The sequence below is a fragment of the Panthera tigris genome, chromosome D4 (genome assembly GCF_018350195.1).
Source record: "Panthera tigris isolate Pti1 chromosome D4, P.tigris_Pti1_mat1.1, whole genome shotgun sequence".
Taxonomy (NCBI): Eukaryota; Metazoa; Chordata; class Mammalia; order Carnivora; family Felidae; genus Panthera; species Panthera tigris.
The window spans coordinates 5998050-6012048 of NC_056672.1; the positions used below are offsets into that span (position 1 = coordinate 5998050).

At 45.2% G+C, this 13999-nt stretch overlaps 2 protein-coding genes across 7 annotated transcripts in view; one reads left to right on the top strand and one right to left on the bottom strand.

The window, feature by feature from the left end:
* Window positions 1-3905, top strand: part of ERMP1 (endoplasmic reticulum metallopeptidase 1) — a 45930-nt gene extending 42025 nt beyond the window's left edge. The window contains exon 15 of the mRNA XM_042964520.1: window positions 86-3905. Within this exon, the coding sequence (XP_042820454.1) occupies window positions 86-250 (165 nt within the window). The 3' untranslated portion in view covers window positions 251-3905. The remainder of the gene's footprint in view (window positions 1-85) is intronic.
* Window positions 3906-5119: 1214 nt separating this feature from the next.
* Window positions 5120-13999, bottom strand: part of RIC1 (RIC1 homolog, RAB6A GEF complex partner 1) — a 142665-nt gene continuing 133785 nt past the window's right edge. For 5 of the 6 annotated variants that reach the window (XM_042964517.1, XM_042964516.1, XM_042964518.1 and 2 more), the window contains 5 exons: window positions 13271-13557; window positions 11892-12080; window positions 9496-9673; window positions 9162-9350; window positions 5120-7734 (listed from right to left, as the gene is read on the bottom strand). In XM_042964517.1, coding sequence (XP_042820451.1) covers window positions 7446-7734; window positions 9162-9350; window positions 9496-9673; window positions 11892-12080; window positions 13271-13557 — 1132 coding nt within the window. In that variant the 3' untranslated portion in view covers window positions 5120-7445. The remainder of the gene's footprint in view (window positions 7735-9161; window positions 9351-9495; window positions 9674-11891; window positions 12081-13270; window positions 13558-13999) is intronic. The other variant, XR_006210584.1, reaches the window with a different exon arrangement.

The window sequence follows — 13999 nt, forward strand, 5'->3', positions numbered from 1 at the left end:
CGTCAGGCTCCCGGGTGGTGCGTGGTAAAAACCGGGATGATTCTGCCTTCAGAGAACTAAAGCACTGCCAACTGTTCTCTGCTAGGTCTTGGAAGAACGGCCTGAAGGAATGGTCACCGTGGCCATTGCTGCCCACCACCTGTCTGGTGAAGAGAAGAGGTCCTCCCAGCTGGATGCCCTGAAAGACAAGTTCCCAGACTGGACGTTTCCCTCAGCCTGGGTGTGCACGTACAGTCTCTTTGTGTTTTAATCTTCTGGACGGGCTCAAAGCACATGCCTGGCGGGATACCCCCGGTGACATGCTTTCTCCCTGTGTCACGTGGGTATCTGTAATGTAAGTCCGTGATTTTTCATGAGCACGTGTTCAGATTGTAAGTCCGTGGTTTTTCAGAGCTTGGGGGCAGACGCTCTTCAGGGCCACACACCTAGCGCTGTGGGTAGTGACGCATGGCCTTTATGACACTTGAAGACGCCAGTTTTCTGGCACTTAAGCACATGTGGGTACTACCACTACACATGGAAGTCCTTTTCTGTGACCTTAAGGATTAAAGCCAACCAACCACTTCAGTAGTTCTCCCCTTAGAATCACGAAAGGTGTAGAGGGCACCGTGAGCCCGCTCACTGTTCACTAGACAAATGACGTTTCCAGTCGAAGCTGTGGAGGGTAGCTCGGATGCCGTTCCCCGGAGTGGTAACTCCCCTGCGATGGAACCAGAGGTACAGAAGGCGGTTCTGGCAGCAGCTGGGGACGGGCAGTGGGCTCTGGGGGCCCCGGCCCGTGCCCAGAGCTCTGCTTCCTCCCCACCTGCCGCGCAGCCCGGCCCCGAGGTGGGGAGCTGTGCCGTGCTGGGGACTCGAGACCATCGTTCTGATGCTTGTCTGAGGCTGCTCTCGAGGCCCAGGATACCCTGTTCCCCCCTCTCCACCTTGTCAGTCCGAGAGCAGCTGCAGTTCCTGCTGGGTTTTCGGAGGCTCTTCTGGTTCAGGACATCGTGTGCGCAGTCACGCGTCTTCAGTTCCGTCCCCAGAGCACGCAGTTGCCGTGGCAGGAAGAGAGCGAGGTGAGGAGAGGCTGGGCATTTTATGAATCTTCTCTTCTCCAAGGTTCATGCTTCAGGGCATAATCGTATTGATGCGCGGAGTCCTTAGTCGGTCCGAATAGTTCCTGAAGGCTGTCCAGCGGAGCCGGCCTTGCTGGGCCTCGGGGCCGTGGCCCACGCCGGAGTGAGGCCGCCGAACCTCTGGCCACTGGGATTCGGGCCCTGCGTCACGGCAGGCCCGAGACTCGGAGGTACTTTTCGTTTAGAAGGCGGCTGCCGAGGCGGGTGCCGGCGGGTCCCCCCGGCTCCGTGGCTGTGGCACTGCAGGGATTTGGTCGGACGAGCCCTAACTTCTGCTAGCTCTCCTTTTTCCCTGGAGATTGGCAAGCAGAGGCCGAAAAGACATTTTAAAGAAGAGCCCCGGTAAAACGAACAAAGCGTCCCTCCGCTCCTCCCGCACAGAGCACACCACGTGTGCGTCGCAGGCCCGGTCACGCTGCTCCTACCCCTGCCGAGTCTGGTCTGTGACTCCCCGCGCCCTGACTGGGCACCCCCTCACGGCACTGCTGGCTGGCACGTGTGTGGCTCCCGGGCCTCGTCGAGGCTGCGCGTTAGTCTCAGCGCTGCGAGAACCTGGCTCCTGCCAGATTTCAAAATAGGGGCGGATTTTCTGTCCCTGTGGTTAATCTTAGATTACATGGAAAAAACCAAAATGCCGTATTGAAGAAGGACATTGGTTACTCCCTTTTGCCAATAATCATGATTCTCTTTTTGCCTTTAGGTTATTCTCCTTCGTAAACAGGATCTCTTGTTTTGGTTTTCAAGTCACTTGTCTCAGGGCACATTTAGTATTTGGGCAGATGGTTTTAGTGGCAGAAATGGTTAAGTACAGATGATACTCGTGGCTCTGTTCATAAGCACACTGTCTGGTCTGTCAGCGAGCAGCCTCTGAGATTAAAGAGCTTGTTTTCTTTGAGTATCTGACCATTCAAAACTCATTTCTAAAAGGGTCTTTCCAGATTCTAACCAACGCATTCTTTCCTGTACAATTTAAATGTAAGTAGCCCAGTACTGTACATTCAGTGAAAATGTGAAGAGTTGTGATTTTGAAGAAATGCTTAAAATTTACCTTGTGCCTGACCGATGAGCGACTGTTGCATGAAGTATTTGTTTCCACAGTTTAGCTGATCTAAGTGAGCATGAGAGGATTTCTAAGATGTTACCACTGAAGAGGCCATAGCCAGCTGATAATTCAGGAAGCTGTCGGGAGAATGTCTGTCTTCTCTTTTCACTGGTCGCTGACTTGAGATTAATTGTTGCCTTACATTACTGAAATAAACTTTTTAACAAACTAGTTAGTATCTTTAACAGAAAAAAACAGATCTTTATTGTTTTTCTGTGTCCCCATCGTTGAAGGGTTATTTCAAGTCTACAGGGCCTTTGAAAAGACCTAGATGGCTCACGTGGACAGGACAGTTATCCCTAAGGGGTCATGTGGGCAGAGACTGCGTTCAACATGGAAATGTTTAGCTTAGCATATTTTGTCAGTGAAATACCAAGAAAATCGCTGAAGGATGTGGGGACGGGCAGAAGAAATGGTCTTTCAGCCAGTGGCCCACTGCTCACTCTCCTCTCCACCCAAGGAAAGGGCCCGGCCACTCCCCGCAACAGAGCTCCCTGCGCAAGTTATGTGGCTTTCTCGGTGAACTCCCTTGGAAACAATGGCAGTATGCTTCCTCATCGTACACCTTGCCTCCTTTTAGGGCCAATAAAGCCAAAATGCATTTAGGCCTCTGTATGTCTCTCTTTATTTGGAAAATGTCTTCGGTAACGTTGAAGTACATTAGTATAGATTTTTTTTGATACTACTACTTCCTTACTGATTTGTAAAAATAAAATTTCTTCCAGTGTGGCCCTATACCATGACCAAGTGGGATTTATCCAAGGAATGAAAAGTTGGCTTAACACCTGGAAAATCAAAGTACCACACCATGTGGTAGTTGTTCTTAATTCTATTGATATGATCACCTCAATAGATGCAAAAAAGATTTTTTTTTGACAAAGCCTAACACCTTTTCATGATAAAAACACTCAGCAAACGACTGATTGTCTTTATCAGGGTGAGGAAGTTCACGTCTACAAAACACTGCTAACATCATCATGTGTGATGAAAGACAACCAGCATGTCCTCTACTGCCACTGAGTGTACTGAGGCTCCGGCCAGGGCAGTTTGGCAAGAGACATCTAGATTAGAAAGGACAAATTAAATCTGTTTCTAGGTACGGATGACATGATCTTAATAAATGAATTCACTCAGCAGTGTTGTAGCAATGTATCAATACACAGCTGTCAACTGACTTCTGTAACAAGAAAATTCTGTTCACAGTAGCAGTAAGAGTCAAGTACCTAGTAATAAGCATAACAAAAGTACAAGATTTTTACACCGGATACTAAAACATTGCTGAAGGAAATCCCATGTTTGTGGATTGAAAGTTCTCCCAAATTGATCCACAAATTGAACACAATCCCAGCTCGTGTGTGTGTGCGCACGCACACAGAAATGGACAAGCCGATCCTAAAATTCATATGGAAATGCAACGACCCATAATAGTTCAAACAGCCTTGAAAAACAAACTTTTAAGAGTCCCATATTCAAAACTTCCTACAAAGTAGGGGTGGTAATCAAGACAGTGTGAACACATATCAATATAATACAATTGACTGTACAGAAATAAGTCCCCATGTGTTTATTATAGCCAAATGATTTTTGGCAACTCAGTGGGAAAAACTTATTTAAATGGTGCTGGGACAACCAAGTTAGATCCCTCACTTTATGCCATACACAAAAAATTAACTCAAAATGGGTCAAAGATCTAAATGTAGGAGGTAAAACTGTAAATAAAATTTAAAAAACCAAACCAACAACAAAACTCTCAGAAGAAAACATAGGCACAGATCTCCATTACCTTGTGTCAGGCAGTGGTTTCCCAAAGCACAAGCAACCAAAGAAAAAGTTGAGACTTCACCAAAATGAACGACTTTCATGCTTCAAAGGACAGTGTCACGAAAGTGACAAGGTAAGCCTTTTAGAATGTGAAAATACTTGCAGGTCATATCTGATCAAGGTCTAGTATCCGGAATGCATGAGGAACTCTTGCAAAGCAACAAAAAGATAAGCGACCCAACTGTGAAATCGGCTAATAGCCACATGACGAACCACCAGCCACCACGAACATGCACGTCTACGTGGTAATGACACACCGCTTCCCACCCAACTCGGATGGCTACAACCAAAGATACAACAACAAGTGATGATGGGAGAAACTGGAACCCACCTCCCCTGCCAGTGCAATGTAAAAAAATGGCACAGGCACTCTGGAATATGGTTAAGATTTCCTCGGAGCATTAAAACCGGTTATGTGACCAAGCGTTTTCACTCCCAGGGAAAACTGAATGTACATCCACTTGGAAACCTCTATGTGAGTGTTCACAGTAGCATCATTCGTGGTAGTCACAAAGTGGTAACCACCCAGATACCTCAACTGACGAATGGACAGATACACTAGATGCATGAAGTGTATTCAGCCTTAAAAAGGGATGAAGTCACTGATATGTGAAGATGAACCTTGAAAACATCCTGCAAAGTGAAAGAAGCCACACAGAAAAAGCCACATATTCTATGGCTGCATATATACCAAATGTCTTCAGAAGAGGGAAATCGATAGAAACAAAGATTTAGGAAAACAGGGAAGTCAGAATCCCACCTACTAGAGGCAGGCGGCCCGTCTCCTCTACGTTTACGCAATTTTGTTTGATGAAGTCCTTTTTATTACATTTTGGACGTTTTCCAAGTCCTCAACATGGATTTCTCTTCCAAACTTCTGCGGTCAGACATACAGGATGCTGCCAACTCTTGATGCTCCTATCCTAAATGATTCTGCATATAAATTTTTAACCTGTCTTGATTTGTAGTTATAAGGAAAATTCTATGGGGCGGAATTACATAATGAAAAGAATATTTCCGTGGCTTTTAATAAATACACATTTTGCTGTCAGCCTGAGTGATGAGTAAACACAAGTGCATGTAATGGTTTTATTGCCCTTTACCAAGTAAAAAAAAGTACACATTACAGAAGTAGCAGCAACTTTAATTACAAGCAAACGTTGACTCTACCCCCACCCAAATGACTTCTTGTTTTGGTATCAGCAAATAATTCAAACTTCAAATAGTTCTGAATACTGAAATTCATTGGTTAAAATTATGGCTTAAACATTGACATGTGAACCAAACAAGGCAAAATAAAAATACGAATTAAAAAAAAAAAGTGAAGTCTATTACAAATTACCAAGAGAAGATTTCTGTAAACCTCCCAATTGTTCCGCCTTAGGGCCGTCCATTTCCTATTACGTGGAAAAGCAAGTCTGGGAGACCAGATTCATTGGTGGTGTTCCCCACAGGAGTACAGTTCACTTACTGGTGCCCTGCTTGTAAGAGTGCAGGACGGACCCAGCAGCACATTCAGAGATTTGAGAGGATCACAGCTGTTTACAACGGTGAATCATTTTTATTGACCGCATATTCACACCAGACACAAAAATAATGCCAGTTCTCCTCCTAAAGGACTAGGACAGGAGAAGAAATTTCAGGTTGGTTTCTTGCTGGGCTGCATGTACTCACATGGGAAACATTATTGTTCTATCCTAAGATTCAGGAAAGGTGGTTTAAAACAAAGGCTTAAATAAAGTAGCACCAGAAAGAGCAGGTACCATAATCACATATCCCACCCGTTCAGGAGTTTGGGGACGTGACGTTACTGCACTCGTAATGTAAAAAGTAAATGATAGTAAATTACCAAACTCAATAATTTAAAACACTTTGATGAATTCTGAACTAACGATTTCAAAATGCTTTTGAGTTTCCCTTCGAAGGAAACCTGGCCGGGACAACTGTATCCAGCCATTTACTTTAAAAAGCCAGGATAGAGGACCAAGTTTTATTTTTAAACTGTAATTGCACTATGAGAAAGGAGGCTGTTTTACATAGTGGTATGAATTTGGTCCACATCAAATACATCGTTATTACAAAAATAAACAAGTTTGTTTTTGTAAAAAATAACATTGCATTCCTTTGTTCAAATTGCACAGTACAAACAAGCTATCTAAATTAATACTGACAGAAGGTAACCGAACTACATACCGTGGATATGCGTTTAGTCTGAAGCAATTAGGACAGGAGTATGCAGGTAGGTTTTCATAATGTATGAAAACTAACATTTAAGTCCTATCTAGAAATACATAAAATATTTTAAAAGTTACAATGAAGAATGCATTGTTCACATAGTAATTTTTAGTAGCCGTGATAATACAGGATTCAGCAGTCTATTTACATGAAAGTCCCATTTTTATTCAATTTACAAAAGCAATAAATAAGAAACTACATTAATTTGCACAAAACCTGTTTGATTTCATGATCAGTGTGACCGTTTCCGTTACTGTATGACCAAGCCGATAAACCTGTTCTCTTCTCTGAAGACTGCTCAGATTTGGAAAGAAAAGCAAGTCTTGTCTCTCTTCCAAGAGTGAGAATAGCCATGCAGAATCCAGCATAAAACCTTACAGATTATAATATAAGCCCTAAAAATATGAACAGTGCCTCTGAGTATATTTACACAAGAGTATTCACAAAAAGATACAGTTCTCGGATACAAAATAGTTTAGTGGTATCTAACAGCATAATTGATAAGAACCCCCCCCCCCCCCCCCCAGACCTCTGCCCACACGGACTGGCAGGAATCAAGCTTGCTATAAGAGAGCAGGCACACAGCGTCCATCAATTCAGGACTGGGACTGAATGGGCTACAAAAGGCCAAGGAGCATGACCCTGTCACAACAGCCACACGGTGTGCCGTGGCAGGTGTCCATTCAGGAGGCCCGATGACGGAGCCCAGTGCTCTCCATCCGAAGGGGCACACAGGTAGCTCAAGTACCTGATGAGCTACACAAGCACCTTAGCATTTAATTTTAAAAAGCAGTCTGGACACACGCTGAACCAGAAAACACGTAAGAAGCTGTTAAGTAGTGAAAAAGTAGGCTCGTCTAGGGCAAAACAATCCCAAGGTTTAGGAGCTACCATTCTTTACGAATAAAATCAAAATATTCTCATGTACAACTATACAGTGCTCTTTATTACTTTCCACTGCAGCTTAAAAAATTTTATGAAAAAGGATTTGATATCACATTTTTATGGAGTCAGATTTCTTAGAAGAGGAAGAGTTAAAATTCAGTAATACCTTACCAGAGTCTCTGAGTTCTCTCCCTGGTTAAATCGTCCAGCTAGGCCAGTTTCCTCAGTTGCACATGCCGCCGCAAGTTAACACTGCCCGTGGTGATGGCACGCCGCTGCCGTTAGGACACAGAACAGTCGTAAGTCCCGTCTTGAAAGGATTCATCCTCCTCTGCTCGGGCTGCGTCCTCCTCGTTCCTGCCGACCAGACCGCTGCCTCCGACCTCGCCCTGGGGGAGGCTTCCATGGCCCGAGGGGCCCCGGCTTTCCTCTGCCCGGGGCCCAGTGTGTTCAGGAGTCTTACCCGCAGTTATTGGCTGGAAGGCTTCAGGCTGGACCTGCTCCTCTGTCAGCTCACTGAACTTCTGTACTTGTGGCTTAATGATGTTTAAGAATGGCTTATATCCAGGACTAGGTAGAGAGAAAAGAAAATTAGCTCTCTACTGCCACATTGGAAATGCTCCATGGAATGTTCTGGATAAACTCCTAAATGCTGAAACTGAGGTCAATGCTAGATGTTGCGTGTAGGGGAGGAGGCACAGGGTAGGAAATGATGCCGCCCCCCTTGGGTGCCTGGCCAGCACGGGGGGCGGGGGGTAGGGGCAGGCTTTAGTGTGTGTGTCTTACAGCTCTGAGCTCGAGGAGCAAGGACTAACATTCTCCAGTAGTAGCATAATTCAAAAATCCTATTCCACAGGGCACCTGGGTGGCTCAGTGGGTTAAGCATCTGACTCTTGGTTTAGGCTCAGGTCATGATCTCGCGGTTGGGGAGTTCAAGCTCCCCATGGGGCTCTGTCCTGGCAGCGTGAAGCCTGCTTGGGATTCATTCTCACTCTCTGTCTCCCCCGCTTGGGCTCACTCCCTCTCAAAATAAAAAACAAACTTAAAAAAAAAAAATCCTATTCCACAGTGTAAGGACCAACAGAGTTTCAGACTTGAAAAAGAACCTTCACAGGGTACATCTAATCTTACTGAACTTGGCAACTAAGAAACAAACTAGCTCCAAGTAAGGGAAACCCCAAATCCACACCTAGCTGGTTATAAAGGACTAGAGGCCAAAGCTCTTAGCTTCTAACCACTAACTCTTAACTTGGGCTTGCTGGTCACTGCTATGGACTGTTAAATGCACACACTCCTCTTTTCAGCAGATGCTTAGAGGTTATTACCTGCAGTTCTACAGAACCACAGATCTCATGTTCCAGCCTAACTCTGAGACCACCTGTGCCATGCCGCTCTGCACTCACACACATGGCTGGGTAGAGAATGGTGACTAAAGAAAACCGCTTGAGAAGTGAACGTGTCGGGACACCTGGGTGGCTCAGTCCGTTAAGGGTCTGACTTCGGCTCAGGTCATGATCTCACAGCTCATGGGTTCCAGCCCTGCACCAGGCTGTCAGCACAGAGCCTGGAGTCTGCTTCGAAGTCTCTGTCTCTCCCTCTCTCTGGTCCTCCCCCACTGGCACTCTCTCTCCCTCTCAAAATTAACTAGGGGCACCTGGGTGGCTCAGTCGGTTAAGCATCCGACTTCGGCTCAGGTCATGATCTCATGGTTCGTGGGTTCGAGCCCCGTGTCGGGCTCTGTGCTGACAGCTCAGAGCCTGGAGCTTGCTTCGGATTCTGTGTCTCCCTCTCTCTCTGTCCCTCCCTTGGCACGTTCTCTCTCTCAACATAAATACACATAAAAAAAAAAGTGAACAGAAATGAATGTGTGAAAACACTTTTATTTCTACCAACCTAAAAATCTCCAAATAAATGCAGCAGAACTAAACCTTACTCAGAAGGGGCAGGGCCCACCCCAGGACAGCAGAGGTAACAAGCCTAAGGAGCCCCACACTTACCAATCCGTAGAGGCCCATCGGTCTACCGCATGTAGCCCTGTCTTTATGTTCTGTAACATCTCTCCATCCACCTCCGAAGACTGGATGAGCAGCAGGATCTGGCTGATTACTGAGGATTCTCGGAGAATCAGGCCTATGACGATGCACCAGTCTAGACACCCTGCCTCCATGAACATGTGCAGCAAGTACCTATGCATGAGAAGAAACACAAAGATCGACACTAAGAAGCCGTAGATGGAGACAGGAATCGTCATCAGGAACGGAGCCCCTGTACGCTATATGCCCAAACACGCTGACTAGGCGTTCTGGGCTTCTGAAAAACTGAGAAACTCACCGAAGCTGGACCTGGGATTTATGAGGCCCCTTACTGGCCAACTCCATGGAGATGTGCTCCAGCTCCGACTGAGTTAAACTGAGTGTGGAGAAGTTTTCATCCACCATTGTCCAGTCTCCATCCACCATGGAGCTACTTTCCGTCAAATCTGTGGCTGAACCAATACTGCATTCATCACCTGATGAGAAAGGACCGAAAGTTACGAACTAGCTTCATGAAGAAAATGTTCAATTTGAAATATTAGCAGTTCCTCACATGTGGATTTCTGCTCGGAATTCTCAAAGCCAAACATTAAATCCACTGCTAAAATTCCCATGTTATGTTAACAGTAGTAGATATTTAAAAAAAAAAAAAAAAATTCATTAGAGAGAGACCCAGGCACAGAGAAACACAACCGCCACCTGGGAAGTAGTCTTGCCTGCCTCCAAAACCAATCGAGCCAGAATCTGATCGGTCTTTAGATACAATTATTAATTTACAAAAAATACAGAGGAGAGGGTCGAGCAATGAAGAAGCAATCACCAGAGTCCACATTTTGAGAAAATCCACAGAAGCAAGTTTCGTCAATGAAAATACTGCAAAGGGTTAAAAAAAAAAAAAAAAAAGGATGGGGAGAGAACAATTAGTTTTTAAAGAGTTGAAAACTTAATCACAATGTCTGACCCTCTCATCTGGATCTTGGTCCTAACCGTAAAAATATTTATGACATTAGGAAACAACTGGAATTTAAATACTTACTAGACATTTGATGGTTTTAAGGAATTACTGTTAAATTGTAAGAGGAATGATAATGGCATTATGGGTTTGTTTTTTTAAAGATTCCTTTTAAAGGTACATACTGAAATATTCAAAGATAAAAAATGGCACGTCTTGGATTTGGTTCAATAATACAGGAAAGGGAAAGGGATCAAACAAATCTGGTCATGAATTAATAACTGAAGCTGGGTAACAGACACATGGCAGTGGGAGGCAAAGGTTCCATTATACTATTATCTCTAATTTCTAAATTTGAAATGATCTCTTTAAAAACTTGTCTTAAAAAAGCAGTGACACCACCTCATGTCCCCATTTTAAAAAAAAAAGGCCCAGAAAATAAAATCGTTGGCAAGGATGTCAAGAAATTGGAATGCTTTAAAAAAGCAAGCAAGCATTGGTAGACAAAAAAATTGGAATGCTTTGTCAATGCTGGCGGGTCGACAGTTGCTCAAAAGCTCAAGAGTAGTAACCCTGTGACCTGGCACCCCACTCTGGCCCAGAAGAACTGAGAGTCATATCTTGAAGAGCCAGTGCACGCTCACGTCTGCTGCGGCCTTGTCACAGGAACCATGAAGTCAGAGCAGCCCCGTGCCCAGCACAGGGTAGATGGATGGATAAACAGGGTGTGTTGGTATACACACGCTGCCACAGGGGTGAACTCAGAATGTCAGACAAAGTGCACTAAGCCTGAGTCACAGAAAGACAGAAACTGTACGATTCCACTCACGAGAGGCATCTAAAGTAGTCAGATTCCTAGAGACACCACAGTGGTCGCTGCCAGCACCGGGGAGGGGACACATGTTAGCCGGGAAGAGCGAGCGAGCTCTGGAGGTGGGCTGCACGACCATGTGAATGTACCCGACGCTACTGAAGTTTACACATGAAAACGGTGGAGACGGAACATACTGTGTGTATCTTCCACAATTTAAACAAAAGGAACGGCAGCCACAAGCTTCTCCACGAAAGCAGGTTCATGAAACAGTGAGGACAGACTGAAAATCAAACACCGGGCAAACGCTTGGCCATTAAGAAAACCGCCAACACTCAGACCACCTCCTACTCACACACCCCTGTAACTCTAAACCCAACAACGTGAGTCATTTTAAAACTTCTTCAACTTTCTACTCCCCCAGTATGGATGCCCGCACTCAGTTTCTGGTGAAGGGCCAGATTATTAGGCTCTGAAGACTAGGAGGAAAAATTAAGGCTATTACATTAACACTCACAAGAGAACAAGAAAATTTCCACAAATTTTATCAGTAAAATAAAAATGAGAAGACAACTGACTACAATTCTGTATGACCCATGGCTACTTATGACAAGAATGGTATTCCTTACATGAGCGTAACAGTCTGCTTAGTTCAAGTTCAAGCTTAGTGTTTGTTTCATCAAAATCAAGTGCCAAGTTTCATGTTATCAGCGCTGACCTGGAATGACAGTTTACCTGCGTTATCCATCTAAAATACAGCAAAGGATAGTTAAGGCCAGTGGGCCTTGTTCTAGTAACTATCCCCTCTCTAGCAGATTCTCATGACTGGCCCTCAAGGACCTATAATGAAGGAGTAAGGCTCTATTTTGGGCCCTAAAGCACAAAAACCTTCCCAGGAAAGTGAAGAGCTGAGACTTAAAATGACATGTACCTTTAGTAGATAAAGGTGACAGGAAGGCGTCTTGCATTTGTGGTCCATGGGATGAGGCCGTGTCTATCTCATGGTGGGCGGGGCCGATGCTGCCAAGCCAGCTCTGACTTCGTTGTACAGTAGAGACCCCAGCGTCCATCTCGAGGTTTAGAAAAGGGTCCGCTGACTGAGACTTCAGCAGCTGCTCTCCTGCCACAAGGCAGGCCCCAAAACGAGAAAGTGGCAATTCGAGATGCACGCAGTAACATTTCCAATTGAGTTATTTCAGCTTCTCTTCCCCCCTACTCCCAAACACTGAGAGGTCAAAGCTAATTACTGTCCTACACTCATCACCCCCACGAACCAGGGACGGGGACCAAAGGGACGGATTGACTAGGTAATGCCGTCTGACAGTCTCCCTCACTGCAGCTCTTACCAGCACTAAACAGGATTTATTCTGTTCATCTTTTAAGTGATTTCCCTTGGTTCTTAAAATGAGATGAAGTTTCCAAATGCCTTAATAAAAGGTTTTTGTTTGGATTTTCATGAGTAATAATGATTTATAACAGTTTTTTTTAAAAGACCTGAACTCCTGCTTCAGATTCTGGGTCTCTCTCTCTCTCTCTCTCTCTGCCCCTCCCCTGCTTGCACTCACTCACTCTCTCAAAAATAAATAAAACAGTAAAAAAATAAAATAAAAATTAAAAAAAGGGGGGGGGCACCTGGGTGGCTCAGTCAGTTAAGCGTCTGACTTCGGCTCAGGTCATGATCTCGCAGTTCGGGATTTCGAGCCCCACCTCAGGCTCTGTGCTCACAGCTCAGAGCCTAGAGCCTGCTTCAGATTCTGTGTCTCCTCGTCTCTCCCTGCCCCTCCCCAACTCGCGCGTGTGCACACGCACTTTTTTTCTTCTCTCCCTCCCTCAAAAATAAACATACATTATCTTTTAATTTTTCTTTCACCAAAACAGTTCCACTTTGTCTTCCCCTAGATTAGACAACAGCCCAAGTCCTCAAAGATGCATTTTTACCACTTCTCTGGAACGTCCTACCAGATAAATCACAATTCGGCTTTTCAGGTCCGTGACTAACCCATTCCATAACTTCCCACAGTAAGGTAAGTGTGGTAGCAGTTATATTCAGCCAGTTTTCAACTTGTTGATAATCTGTTAACAGTGGCTGGATTTACAAATTAAACTTCAAGGTCACAAGACTTAGAGACCTAGTTCTACTTTATTTACATCCCTGGTCAAATGGTGGATGTTCCAATGATGTGCAAAAAGTTGGTTTTATCTGTTCCTGAGTTTAGGAATGAAAAGACTTCGTGAAAATCGACTAAACAAAATGTCCAAATACTCGCAGTGAAATACAACTCTTGTCCAAGTGACACGAGCTTGCGTTACCTGTTCGGTATTTTCCATTCTTGAAAGGAGAGCTGACAGAAGAGGCTGGGGTGATGGGAAGCGGCCACAGGAAGTCTTTGTGGAGTCTCTTCAGGGCCAGCACAAAGTTGTCCACCCGCGCGGCTCGGGTGCGCTCCTTGCACAGCCAACTGATGAGTTCAAAGCCCAGCTGGGCTGCAAAGCAGCCGAGGTCCTTCAGCCGAACTTCTTCTAAGAGACGCCGGGCGTGTCTCCAGAGCATCATATCAATGTACATGTTCTCAGCACAGTCACTGTCTTTGCTCCATCTGTAAGTGGGAAGACGAGAAACCTGCCGAAAAACCATCCCTGGAGGGCTCCGCGTAGTTCCATGCGGTAGGAATGATCATGCGGAGAGGGAGGGAAGGGATCCAGATCTAAGCGACTGACTGAGGATAAAGGACCACGGCTTTCCTCCACGTGATACAAGCTGCCGAACGTACGTGGAACACAGCAGGCTTTTAAAACATACTTGTAGAATGAAGTATGGAATAGGGAAAAGAGGAGACAGACACAGCCAAACCAGGAGGAGGGTGGTGACTGGTTGAAGGAAAGAAAGAGAGCAAATAATGCTGTAGTCGAAGAGACCAATGAAAAGAGGCAAGGAGACCAGACCAAAGAAACTGAGAAGAGAGACGCAAGGCGCCATGAAGTCTCTCCAGGGGAATGGGAGATAAGCAGACACATAAACATACAACCGATGTTTAAAAC